This window comes from Syzygium oleosum, unplaced genomic scaffold, assembly GCF_021117445.2.
Source record: "Syzygium oleosum isolate NSW1041296 unplaced genomic scaffold, Sole_v2.1 Sole_v2.22, whole genome shotgun sequence".
Classification (NCBI taxonomy): Eukaryota; Viridiplantae; Streptophyta; class Magnoliopsida; order Myrtales; family Myrtaceae; genus Syzygium; species Syzygium oleosum.
The window spans coordinates 526,635-539,111 of record NW_026607506.1 but is presented as its reverse complement, the minus strand read 5'-3'; the positions used below and the strand labels follow the sequence as shown (position 1 = coordinate 539,111).

Sequence of the window (12,477 nt, the reverse complement as noted above, 5' to 3'; positions counted from 1 at the left end):
CGCGCTTCAAGGACAACCAAAACGAAACGGACAAACCCCAGCTCCAGTTCCAGCTCCAGTTCCTAACGGGTAGGCACGGACCCACAGAACCCTCGCCAAAATGAACAGGGGCGGGGGGCGAGATCTGACGCCAGAACAACACGGCAAACCAGAGAAGAAGCGGGCCCCGGGGGAAAATGCAGGTTGAGCACCTTCATGACGCCGTCCTCCGCGAGCAGCGCGTACCGCCGCGACCGCACCCCAAGCCCCACCGGCTGGTCGCTCAGGTCGAGCTCGCACCCGATCGCCCTCGTGAAGTCCCCGTTCCCGTCCGACAGCAGCATGACGTCGTCGCCGATGCCCAGGTTCTCCTTCCACGCCCGCATCACGAAGGCGTCGTTCACGGAGATGCAGGCGATGTTGCCCACGCCCTTGGCCTTCAGCTCCCCGGCCTTCTCCACGAACCCCGGCAGGTGCTTCTGCGAGCAGGTCGGGGTGAAGGCCCCCGGGACGGCGAAGAGGATCGACTTCTTCCCGGCAGTGAGGGCGGAGACGGTGGTGGTCTGGAGCTCGCCGGCGGGGTCGAAGTAGGAGAGGGTGGCGTCGGGGAGCCTGTCGCCCACGGAGATGGCGGCGCGGGTGGCGGCGGTGGAGAGGCGGAGGGGCTAGCCGGGGGACCGGCGGCGGGGGACGACGAGGAGGGAGGAGCGGCGGCGTAGCGCCAGAGAGGGGAGAGAGAAGGGAAGAGAGAGTGAGAGAGGGAGATGGGTCGGCCCAGAGTGTCAATGGGCCGATCCTAAAATATCCCAACCCTAATGAAACTCCAAATTTTAGAGTCATACTTGAATAAAATTAAAGCCCGATTCTAAAATACTACACATTTTAGGGACGGACCGGACCGGCGCGGGTCGGACCGGGCCGACGCGGGTTTGATTGACACCCCTACCTCGAGTGCCATCTACATGCACGTTCTAGTTGCGTCCGCTTGCTACATCAGTCGCCAGGTCTTTGGTTGATCGTTGACTAACCATTAACCAACTGTTGACCATTGATCAATCATTGACCGGTCAGTCAAATCAGTCCAACCGGTTCAGGGACTTTTCAACTGGTTCTTGGCGATGGCAGACCAGTTCCTAAGGTAATTCGACGTGTTGAGTTCATTTTTTGACTTTATTATCTCCATATCGGCTCTTTAGGTATTGGTTTCTTTGCATTAGCTGTCCATTCTATTGTGTTGAAATTGGTACAATGCATATTATGGATAACTAAGAAATTACAATATCTAATTGCCATCAACTATGACCTAAGCAACTTACAAGGACAGCTAATCAACGCAGGAACTATGGTCCATATGCAAGTTCATTTGCCACTATTGCTAACGTAAAGGCTTTTCCCAATGAATTGTCTGCCACTCTCTCATTAGAAGATCTATATTCCATTCTTCAGAAGTTTGGTACTTCTAGCTCTTCTGTTTCTTTTGTTATGTCTTTCGCTTCAAGTACTTATAATTCGTGGTTTTTTAACTCGTCTGCTGCAATTATATGACTTCAAATTCTTATTTGTTTCAATCAAAATCATTCAATTCACATGCCTTTACTATTCACACAGCTAATAATGCCCAAATAAGAGTCGGTGATATACTAAATATTTCAACATCTATATTATCCTTGCCTAACACCTTTATGGTTCCCAAACTTTCCATAAATATGATTTCAAAAGGAGAATTGTGTGAACTTGGTTTTGATATTTACTTCTCTTCTCATGGTTGTTATGCGCAGGATCCACGGACAGGATAAACTATTGGGATTAGCCAAAGAGTGGGATGCCTGTTTGAACTTATTTTCTTGAATATTTCCAACTCTTTTGTTGTTATATTGCCATAGCGTCATCTAAAACTTGCTAATTGAGTTATAAACCTTTTGATAATTTGCCAATTGAGTCTATCCGACGAATTTTAGCAGAAAATCGTTGACGTAGATGCCAGTCATCCAACGTGGCATTGCCGGCGTTAACGTAGACAATTTTTTAAAATTTTTTAGAATTTTATTGAACTTTTTATTATTTTTTTTGAATTTTTATTATTTTATTTTCCTGTTTTTCTTTGCTTTTTTTTTTTTCCAGTGCTGGTGAGGGTCGCCGCCGCGAAGGCCCTGGGCAAGGCCATCGCAGCCTCGTTGGCAAAGGGCGAGGGCGTGAAGACCCCCACCAGATTTGGGCGAGGGTGGCAAGCGGGGCCGGGAAGGCCCTCACCTGCGGTTGGTCGGGCTGCAAAGGGCCATCGCGGCCTCGCCGTCCGTGAGCAAGGCTTCGATTCAGAATCAGTTCCTTACCGATTGCAAAACGCAGGCCGGACAAGCGACTTTCCTGCTTTGGAGTATCCAGTGGAGGAAGCAATTTGACTTGTTGCATCATAAAGGAGAGACTTTAGGAGGACAATTAGAAGAAGAAGGTGATTTCGGCGATGAATTGAATACCGCCGCATTGATCAAAAGTTGCTACTTCTGGAGTTCTGAACCTATTCGCCTAGGAAGCTCGAACAAGACTCGTTTCGCTTCAACCAAAGACGGCCCGTTGTGCCAAATATAGCAAAGCTATTTCCAGATTTTGCTCACAAGCTCCCTCACCGTCTGTTGGAAGAACGATTCATCGCCCCGTTACAGTCATGTAGGACCAAGAAGCAACTCCATCAGATCCATGCCCAGGTATTTTGTCATGGCCTAGAACGGAACCATATTATGTTGCTCCGATAATCATCACAATTTGTGCTCAGCTCAGGGAAATAATGTGTACCCATAACGTTTTTGATCGAATTCTCAATCCTCACCAGCCGCGAAGGCCGCGCCAGTACTCAACATTTCCGCGCGACTACAGTCTGCCCAAGCCAAACGGTTTTGCATATGTGCTGATGTAAGTCCATTTAGCCCAATTTCTTTGCCCACCAAGCCTCCTGACGCAGCCTAGGATTAAATAGAGTCGAAGTTGAAACCCAAAATGGGTTAGGGCCGATCAACTATTGATTCAAGGTCAGCCAAGGCTGGTCCACCGACGGCTCCCTCTTTCATCTCGTGTTCTGTCACATGCCTTCAATCAATGGCAAGCCCATGCGCTCCTTTGTACTCCTCTTATCCTTGGCTTGATCAAATGAAAGGTTATAAGGGTTCTAAAGGTCCTCCATATATTTTGAAAAGACTAATAATTGATGTGATGAGACCTTAGGGGGCTACGGTCCAATGGGTAGGACAAAACCCATGTCTAGTAGGGGATTAACCAATGGACGAAGGCCCAAGGTGTCCGGCCATCATATAAGCCCATTTCTCTCTCTTGTTTCATTTTTCCTTTTGGTCACGTTTAGCTCTCACATTTCTCTCTGCTAAGGATCCCTTTGCAATGATCCTCACTCTCCTAAAACGTGTGTGTGGTGTGTTTTCAAGCCGGAGTCGCCTTACCTCGTTCACTCAAGGTAGGAATCCTCAAATTACTCTATGGCTTTGAGGATTCCGTGATTGGGTCGTTGTCAAAAGATGAGGTACGATGAATTTTGGGTTTTAGAGTGTAATCAAATCCTCAAGCCTAAATCTCTACTTCGTAGAAGTAAAACGTGCTCTCACGTTTACTTGAACTCCAACGGCCTTTGATAGATTAATGACAAGTAAAAACCGAATTTTCATAACTAATCGAGAATTCAAGTTGCGATCGGTGAAAATTGGGAGAACCCAAGCTAAGTATTAAAACCACCTCTCAAGCGGAATTGTTTGCATAATCCAATGACCATCTTGGGAAATATCTAATGTATTTGCTCTGGGGAGGGTAGAGACAAATAACAAATCGAGAAATAATTATATCCCTATGCTCTCTTTATACATATTCTCTACCTTCTGGTGTCTCCTTGGACCACGATAATTTGCTATTTTAAATGTTAGATCTGTGTTTGTTCAAAGCGATGGTGTAGAGGAAGTCGAACTTAGGTGCACACCGCCAATTCATAACGTTGCAGTTACTAGAGAAGGAAGCGCTCATGACTAACGAATATATGAGAGCTAGGGGTGTCAATGGGTCTGGTCGGGTTTCTATGATACCCGACCCGAAACACACATGAATGTACTTAACCCGACCCGAACCGGCCCGAGGCCCAAATGATATATATCCCAAAAGATCGGATCGGGTCGGGTCGGTCGGGTATCTTTTTTTTCCCTCTTCGTCCCTTCACCTCCCTCTGTTTCCCAGGCTCAAAGAAAAATATGAAATGGAAACATTCCCAGTTCAAACAAACTTCAAATATCTAAATTTGTCACGACCTCTTCGAACTTTGATTAAAAAGAATTTCTCTATCGTGATTGCTATAGCGAACTATCATATCAAGATCCTGATTGTTTAAAGTATCTGAGGACAGAAGAGCCACCTTTTCACTCTTGTGAATACACCTAGCGGTGGATCCAAATTCGACTGAACAAAAACAATCAAAGTAACATTAACAGCACCCACAAATCTTGACTTCCTAAACAAACCCACAATCTCCTCCACCTTCACGTCACTGCACTCTCAGCGACCACCACACAAGCCCCGCCGACCCTCGTCGTCATCTCCATCTACGCTGTGAATCGCGATAGGAACAGAGCCACCTCCAAATGCCCACTAAACGCCAAATCGAAAACCCCATCGAAGATGGGCAAATTGTGCAGACCAACGCGGCTTACCAAAGGCTGCGAGTCGACCCCTGTGACATCGGCGACGCCCGACTTGGACAGCGCCATGACCTTATGGTCGGTTCCAGCGGAGACGTAGAGGACCTTGGAGTGGTTGCGGAGGAGGCTTAGATCGGGGATCGAGTCGAAGAAGTGCCGGTGGGAGAGGACTTGGCCGCGGAAACCGTGGGAGGAGTGCCGAGGGAGGGGAGCTTTTAGGGTTTCTTTCCTATCTAGTATTTATATTTAATATATTTCGGGTCATTAGGGTACCCGACCCGACCAGACCGGCAGGCACCCTTTGTTTCTCTCACTACCCGAACAGGAATGAGACCCGATCGGGTCTGGCGCGGGTTGAGTCGGGGCGATTTGGGTATTTTTGACACCTTGAGAGCTAGTGATTAGCTCGATTATTATTGCTTGACAAATCCGTTCTTATGTAACGAATGTGTACTTAATATTGCTGGTACTTGTTGATCCTCGTTACTTTCTAGGTTTGGCTTTACTTTGTAGTATTCTGGGCTTTGTTTTGCTTTGCCATGAAGTCTGTGTATCTCCCATACATCTTTTTAGTACCCGACCCGACCCGAAAGGCACCCATTATTTCTCTCACTACTCAAACAGGAATGAGACTCGACCCGAAAATACCTTGGATTTTCGGGTTGGGTTAGGTTGGGAGCGGGTTGAGTTGGGACGATTTGGGTATTTTTGACACCCTGAGAACTAGTGATTAGCTTGATTATTATTGCTTGACAAATCCGTTCTTATGGAACGAATATGTACTTAATCCTGCTGGTGCTTGTTGATCCTCGTTACTTTTCAGGGTTTGATTTTACTTTGCAGTCTTCTGGGCTTTGTTTTGCTTTGCTATGAAGTTTATGTATATCACATGCATATTTTTAAGTAATGAATACGACTTTCTTTCGACCCAAAAAATAAAAACAAAATAAAAACTTCATTAGTCTTATTTTTATTATTATGAGAAGGAGAGTTGACACTATTGCCCACTATCCAATGGTGGGTACTTTGGTGAAATTTCCATTCTCATCAATCGACACATAAACCCGATTGCAGCAAAAGATATCCAGCCTCACAGATCCCGCCGGTAATGGCACAACCGTCACTTGTGGATTGTCCTTCTCGATTATTGCCTTCGCGCTGTGCGCATTTTGTCCCACCGGCTCCGGCCAATTGTTCTTGGGTGCTGTTACAGTACATCAGAAACAATTAAGCAACCTTAATCTCTACTTCACCACGCCTATGTGTGTGTTATTAGTCACTAATGTTCTTATGCTATAAAATCCAGATTCCAGAATACTATTTGCTCGGACCAAGCATATAAAGCATCATTTAGGAAATGGTGCACAGTAACTCTCAGGAAAACAAAAAGAAAATGATAACGCAAATGAGATCCCTGCCATAAAAAATATGAAGAAAAATAAATGTATACCATCCTAACAACATCCTGGATTTAAGCAGCAACCAAGAAAAGAGGGAGGGGAGCGAGAAATGCCGTTGGTGGACATCTTTTCTGCCTTCTGAAGTTGAAAGACACATACCTATACATGTATATATAGAGATATAAATCCAATATAACTTGCATATTAGCTGTAAATGCTTGTCTTTTATAGAATTAAATCACGAAACCTAGATGGACATCTCTCATGTTAATTACTGAAGCCAAAAAAAAAAAAATCATAGAGTGGCAGGATCATTATGTTTATTTTTTTTTAAAAAAAGTGACGGAGGATAATTCCATCCAATTAAAGGAATATATAAAAAATTTCATATACTTTATAGGGGACATATTTATCTACCATCTATATATCTATACATCTATGTAGAGATCGATAAATCCACTATGACTTGTATTTCAGCTAATGTATTTTAGCTAATAAATGCTCGCCCTTTGTAGAAATAAATCATGGAATTTGGACGGATCCCCCTCATATGACTTACTACAGCAAAAAGGCAATATACCAAAATTTTCATTGGTACAATGGGGGAGGTTCGCTACAATTCTTTACGGAAAAAAAAGTTTATAAGGATGATTTATGTAATTACATGGATCTCTACAAATTGAGATTTTTTAATTCAAATAATAGAAGATATATAAGAAATCTGTATTAATCGGTATGCATTGGACATAATAGAGATAAAAGATCAAAATTTCAAAACAAAACAAGGGTGTTTGGACCAGAGTAGGTGCTTAAAAGGCTCTATATCGGTCTTCGTCTAGACCTCGGGATCACTGAAATGTAAAAATTTTAGAGGGTATTCTCTCTCCCTGCGGAAGACAAAGATAGAGGGTGAATTGGTGATGTGAGGTGTGTGAGCACCGGCACATTAAAGTAAGGAATACATCCTTGGAGCTTGCCTTATAGGATGAGGACAAGCCGCGGAAGCTTTCATAGGAGTGAAATCTCCCTTCCTTTGGGGAGACATATTTTTCAGCCTTCTCAAATCATATGAGTAATTTGACTTACATATGAGTAATAAATGCTCATCCTTCACAGAAAAACATCATATATCCTGGGTGGACATCCCTCTCATTGATCTCTATAGCACAAAAATCAAACTTTTCCTATGCGTGACATGGTAGGATCATTATGTTTCGTTTCTCGGAAAAGGTGACGGACGACAACTTCATCTAATTAAAGCAATATACCAAAATTTTCATTGGCACGATGGGGGAGGTTCACTGCGATTCTTTACGGAAAAACAAAAGCTTATAAGGATGATTTATGTAATTACACAAATCTCTGCAAATTGAGTTTTTTTTTTTAAATTTAAATAATATAAGAAATCTGTAATAATTGACATGCATTGAACGTAACAGAGATAAAAGATCAAAAGTCCAAAACAAAATGAGGGTGTTATTTGCTCAATATCCTCTTGAACTTTGCTACAGAGGTGCAACAGTCCCAAACTTTGATCCAATAAATCCGCCTCCCGTTGTAACTCCGGTATGATAGTCAGTCGCTCCATCCGAGCTCTGCTTCATCCAGCCTTGTAGAGGTTCCATTTGCATAACGTTCTCGCTCTCTTCCCCGTTTTGCTTTTAGCATCAGTGACTGCGACATATTCCCCTGCATTTGAAATGTGAAAGGAAACAAGAGTGTTAGTAAGAGGAGAACCGTGACAAGCAATTCTATCGGATAGTGCCGAAGGGCTGAAAGTCCCACAGAGGAAAAGCACATTTCTTTCAAGGAATTCTAGGCCTGTCCCCAAGATTCTTTCCAAATGAATTCCTTGCCGAGGTGAAATATTTAAAGCATTTCAAAAGGTCGCAGCGACTGGGCCATCTGTGGGAAGGCGTAGAGTAGTCACAGGTTGAAGACTACATTGTGGACAGACACTTGCTAATGTAGCTTGGGCAGTGATACTATTGAGAAGACATTGCCAAATGATATGCTTGATCTCAGAAGAGTGTCGAATTTCCGCACACAATCCCGGTTCATGTGGCTTGTATTCATCTCAGCAACATCATGGGCAATCTCATAGGCCGGTGTATGGTAAAATCGCTGAATTCCAATGCACTTTGCTGTGTCTGGCAATCGGAACAGCGCAGATTGTACTCAAAATACTGTCATTTAGTAGCATATAGAGACCGCTGAAGTTCCAACTACACAATCTATTCCAACAATCTCTTAAGGTTTTCTTCAACTTCAATGAGAGGGCCAACTACAGAATTCCTTAATGGTTCCAAGACCCGATCAGTTGACGTCCCAAAGCGGAGTCCTCATCGTTAGTACCATAACTAATGCCTTTACCGAACTCTCTCTTCGACATTTATACAATGACTAATCAGACGATATTGATTCAAAGAATCAGGACCTCGACACTAGGGAATAACAGAATTCAAAGTGTCCCAAACTCCTCGAGGCACGACTCTACAGTTAAAATAAAGGAATAACAAGCGAACAAACAGAGTCGCTTACACTACCCATTTCAGGTTTTTGGGAAAAGATAGCGGGAACCCCGTCAGGACCGGCGGCCTTCAAAGGCTTGAGCTCTCAAAGAGCTTTTCTGATGGTATCTGAAGTGACATGCTCCTGAAGACTCTGAATAGCATCATGGGGAAGAGATTTGACCCAGTTCGAAGGAAGCACAGGGATTCTTGGGGAGCAAACATGAGAGGTAGAGAAAAGATTTATTAAATGATTCAGTCAGTAGAGTAACAATTAGACTCTAAGTTTGAGCTTGAAACTTCGCTGATAGCTTTGTGTTTATAGAGTTTATCTACTAGCTATTACAGTAATTACATGAGATAAGCATAAACTAATTCAAAATACTTTTAATTTTATATTAGTATGTTACGGTAATAACTACATGAGATACAGTGATAACTACAATAATAACTACATAAGATAATAATGGACTAATTCAAAATATTTTAAATTTGAACGAGTCATGCATTGTTATCCTTAACAAGTAGAAACCTCCATAGCCCAACCAATCTCCTCGTTCTTTTAAGGCATTGTGAAATCCTTTGGAAAGAGTCTTTTCTAGATTAATCCAGAATTAGTTGGGTCACGAAGCCAAAGCATGGCAGACTGGAGGTGAAGTGCTCGGTGTAAGTCATCTTTTGTGAGAGCGCTTTGCACTTGAGCAGTTCGCTGCCGGAGACACCTATGTTTGTGCTCCTAGGATGGCCCAAAGAGGATGCGCAAACGTGATGATTGGAACATACATGCACTTTGAAAAAGTTTAGCTCTCACATTTCTCTCTTAAGAATCCCTTTGGAAGTGATCCTCACTCTCCAAAAACGTGTGTGTGGCGTGTTTTCAAGCCGGAGTCGCCTTACCTCATTCACTCAAGGTAGGAATCCTCAAATTACTCTATGGTTTTGATACTAATTTGTTCGCCGAGGATTCCGTGCTCGGATCGTTGTCAAAAGATGAGGTACAATGGCTTGCCTCACCCTCACAGGTGTTGCGAGCCCATTACCTCGGTCTACGGTCCTTTAGCCAAGAGGATGTTTACTATGCTTGATTACATTTTAGTAGATGTTGAACATGTTTTTGCGCTAGGACCGGTTTTATTTCATTTGTGCCGTGCCTCCTCCAACGTCTAGTTGGATATTTCTCCTTGCAGTTTGGCTTTGTTATCTCATGGTAGATTAGAATTCGTAGTAGCATTTTCATGTAAAAGCCACGTATGTTCATTCATAAACCGGTTTTGGAGCACCGGTCTAGAACGTTGTTATTAATATATGTCATATCTAATCTAACCTCATATTAGGGGGTAATAACAGGATATAGTCATTTGATAACAACATTGCATCTTTCTTGCAATATATGAGAACTCAATTTTGGGAAACCCGGTTCCTAACTGGTTTGGTGTGATAAGGAGCGGTTGACGACCCCTTAGTGGCGTCTCGAGGAGGCCTTGAGTGGCTCTAGCGATCCTTTGACACCTCGGGATGTTTTTAGTATTCATTTGGGCAGAGCGCTAATAAGCACTCCAGGCTTGCTGTCCAGCTCTTTAGTGTGCTGAACAGCGGGCTTCAGGTCCTTATTTGGCTCATTTAAAAGTCGTGGGCGGTCTTGGGACGTCTCTTTTTGCGTTCATACATCATTCCGAGGCTAATTTGCATATTATACAATATCGTTATCAAATATGCACCATTGCTGTAGATTTATAATATACCCATATGCTTTAGTGTAGTCTAGGCATTTACATTATGAGATCGTGAATATAAATGAAAATGAGAAAAGAATAATAAATGAAAAAGGTAAAAAAAAATTGGACCTGCACTTAGTCATAAATTGCATGTTTAAGCTCTACTTAATCCATGTTTAATCGTTGCTCATTCTTGTTTAATATCTCGCTATCATCATTTAGTTTTAGGGAGCATGAATTATTTAATTTAAAATATTTGCATATTTAAATTTGGGTATAGCTCACGGGCTCTTGTCCTAGGGTTTTTTCGCAACTTGTATCGGGTTTTTTTTTTCGCGTTTTTATCATTTTATCACTTTAAATATTTGCATATTTTATTTTTTTAGACCGTATGCGAGTTCTTCGCAAAGGTACCAAGATGTTAAGTCCTACCCCTCACCCCATTCACTTGAGAACAAGAATTATCAAGAAGAAAGAGCACCTGATAATGTGAGAGTTGCTTGTCAAATTTGTAAGCGTCTGGGACATGACGCACCAAGGTGCTGGTACCGATTCGATAACTCCTTCCAAAGCGAGGAAATCCCAATTGTACTTGCCGCCATGCATCTTGAGGAGCCAAAGGGAAGTGAATGGTACCCGGATACGGGTGCCACAACTCACATCACTACAAATCCCGGTATAATTCACAACCCTTCAAAGTATACTGGTAATGATAGTGTTATGATAGGTGATGGATCATGCCTTCCTATCACATTTACTGGTAATGCTTTCCTTCATACTGAGCTTGATATATTACCCCTTAATGACTTATTGGTGGTTCCAGAAATAACGAAAAACCTTCTATCAGTCTTAAAGCTAACTAATGATTATCCTTGCTCTTTTGTTTTTGACAAATATGGTGTTTATGTCAAGGACAATCAAACCAACTCGGTAGTGATGCTCGGAAGGAAAATTGGGGGACTTTACAAAGTTGGTCAACAAGCAATTGAGGCTCTTTTTACTCAAAGACACAAGGCAATGGGTAAAGAAGTGTGGCACCAGACGCTTGCTCACACTAATGCACAAACACTTAAAGTTCTGTAGAATCAGAAACCTATTCAATGGAATAAACAAGCGCAGGCCGTGTGTGGGAGCTATTGGATTATAAAAAGTACTAAGTTGTCATTGCCTTTATCAAAGTCTGCAACCAATTTTCCTCTAGAAAGGATTCATTGCGATATTTGGGGTCCGTCGCCAGTAAAATCCTTTCAAGGTTTCAAATTTTACGTCATGTTTGTAGATGACTTTTCCCATTATAGTTGGGTATATCCAATGAAGTTAAAATCGGAGTTTTATGATATCTTCATCCTCTTTAAAAAATGTGTGGAAAATCAATTCGACCGCAAAATCAAAGTGTTTCAAAGCGACGGAGGGGGAGAGTTTACTAGTATGAAATTTCAGAAACATTTTGCAGAACTGTGGTATAAAGAATTACATGTCATGTCCATATGCCCCGGAACAAAATGGGGTTTTGGAAAGGAAACATCGACATCTCGTGTAGCTTAGGTTGTCTATGCTTTATCACGCGAGAATTCCACTGATTTACTGGTTGATTCATTTTTTACTGCAAACTATATCATCAATCTCCTTCCAACCCCAAATCTATAGCTGGACAGTCCTCATAGTAAGATCTTTGGGCAAAAATCGAGATATGATTTTCTTCGAGTATTTGGTTGTGCTTGCTATCCTTGTCTCCGACCGTATGCGCAACACAAATTTGATCCTTGCTCTCTCACTTGTGTATTTTTTAGTTACAACGAGAAGCATAAAGGGTACCGTTGTCTTGTACCAACAGATGGGAGAATTTATATCAGCAGAAACGTTACATTCGATGAAGGTCTCTTTCCATTTGCTCAGAAGTTGAATGATGTGTTCCCTCAATATACGATTTTGTATAAGAAATGGGTTGAAGAAGTGAAGTTCATGGGATATGATAAAGAATCACAGCCGAGAAATACTGCACATGATAATTCGGGTTTTTTACAAGATAATGATGTCCTTGAGATTGGACAAATCAAAGTGCCTTACAAGGAAACACCTGTGTCACAAATGTCTCCCACTACTGAGTTGGAGAACACGTGTGTTCATGAACAATCTAAAGAAACTCAAGCAACTAACCGTTGTGAGCCACCTATAACGGATGCGGTGACTT

At 42.5% G+C, this 12,477-nt stretch overlaps 1 protein-coding gene and 1 long non-coding RNA gene across 2 annotated transcripts; both read right to left on the bottom strand.

The window, feature by feature from the left end:
• Positions 1-47: 47 nt before the first annotated feature.
• LOC115675722 (peroxiredoxin-2E-2, chloroplastic-like) lies at positions 48-819 on the bottom strand. Its single transcript, XM_030598470.2, is given in 2 exon segments — positions 48-662; positions 664-819. Coding segments are annotated over 2 exon segments (756 nt in total). The 3' UTR covers positions 48-62.
• Positions 820-7,685: 6,866 nt separating this feature from the next.
• Positions 7,686-8,596, bottom strand: LOC130140806 (uncharacterized). Its single transcript, XR_008818817.1, has 2 exons — positions 7,860-8,596; positions 7,686-7,750 (listed from the first exon to the last, which is right to left on the bottom strand). It is a non-coding gene; the product is annotated as an uncharacterized LOC130140806 (long non-coding RNA).
• Positions 8,597-12,477: the final 3,881 nt, after the last annotated feature.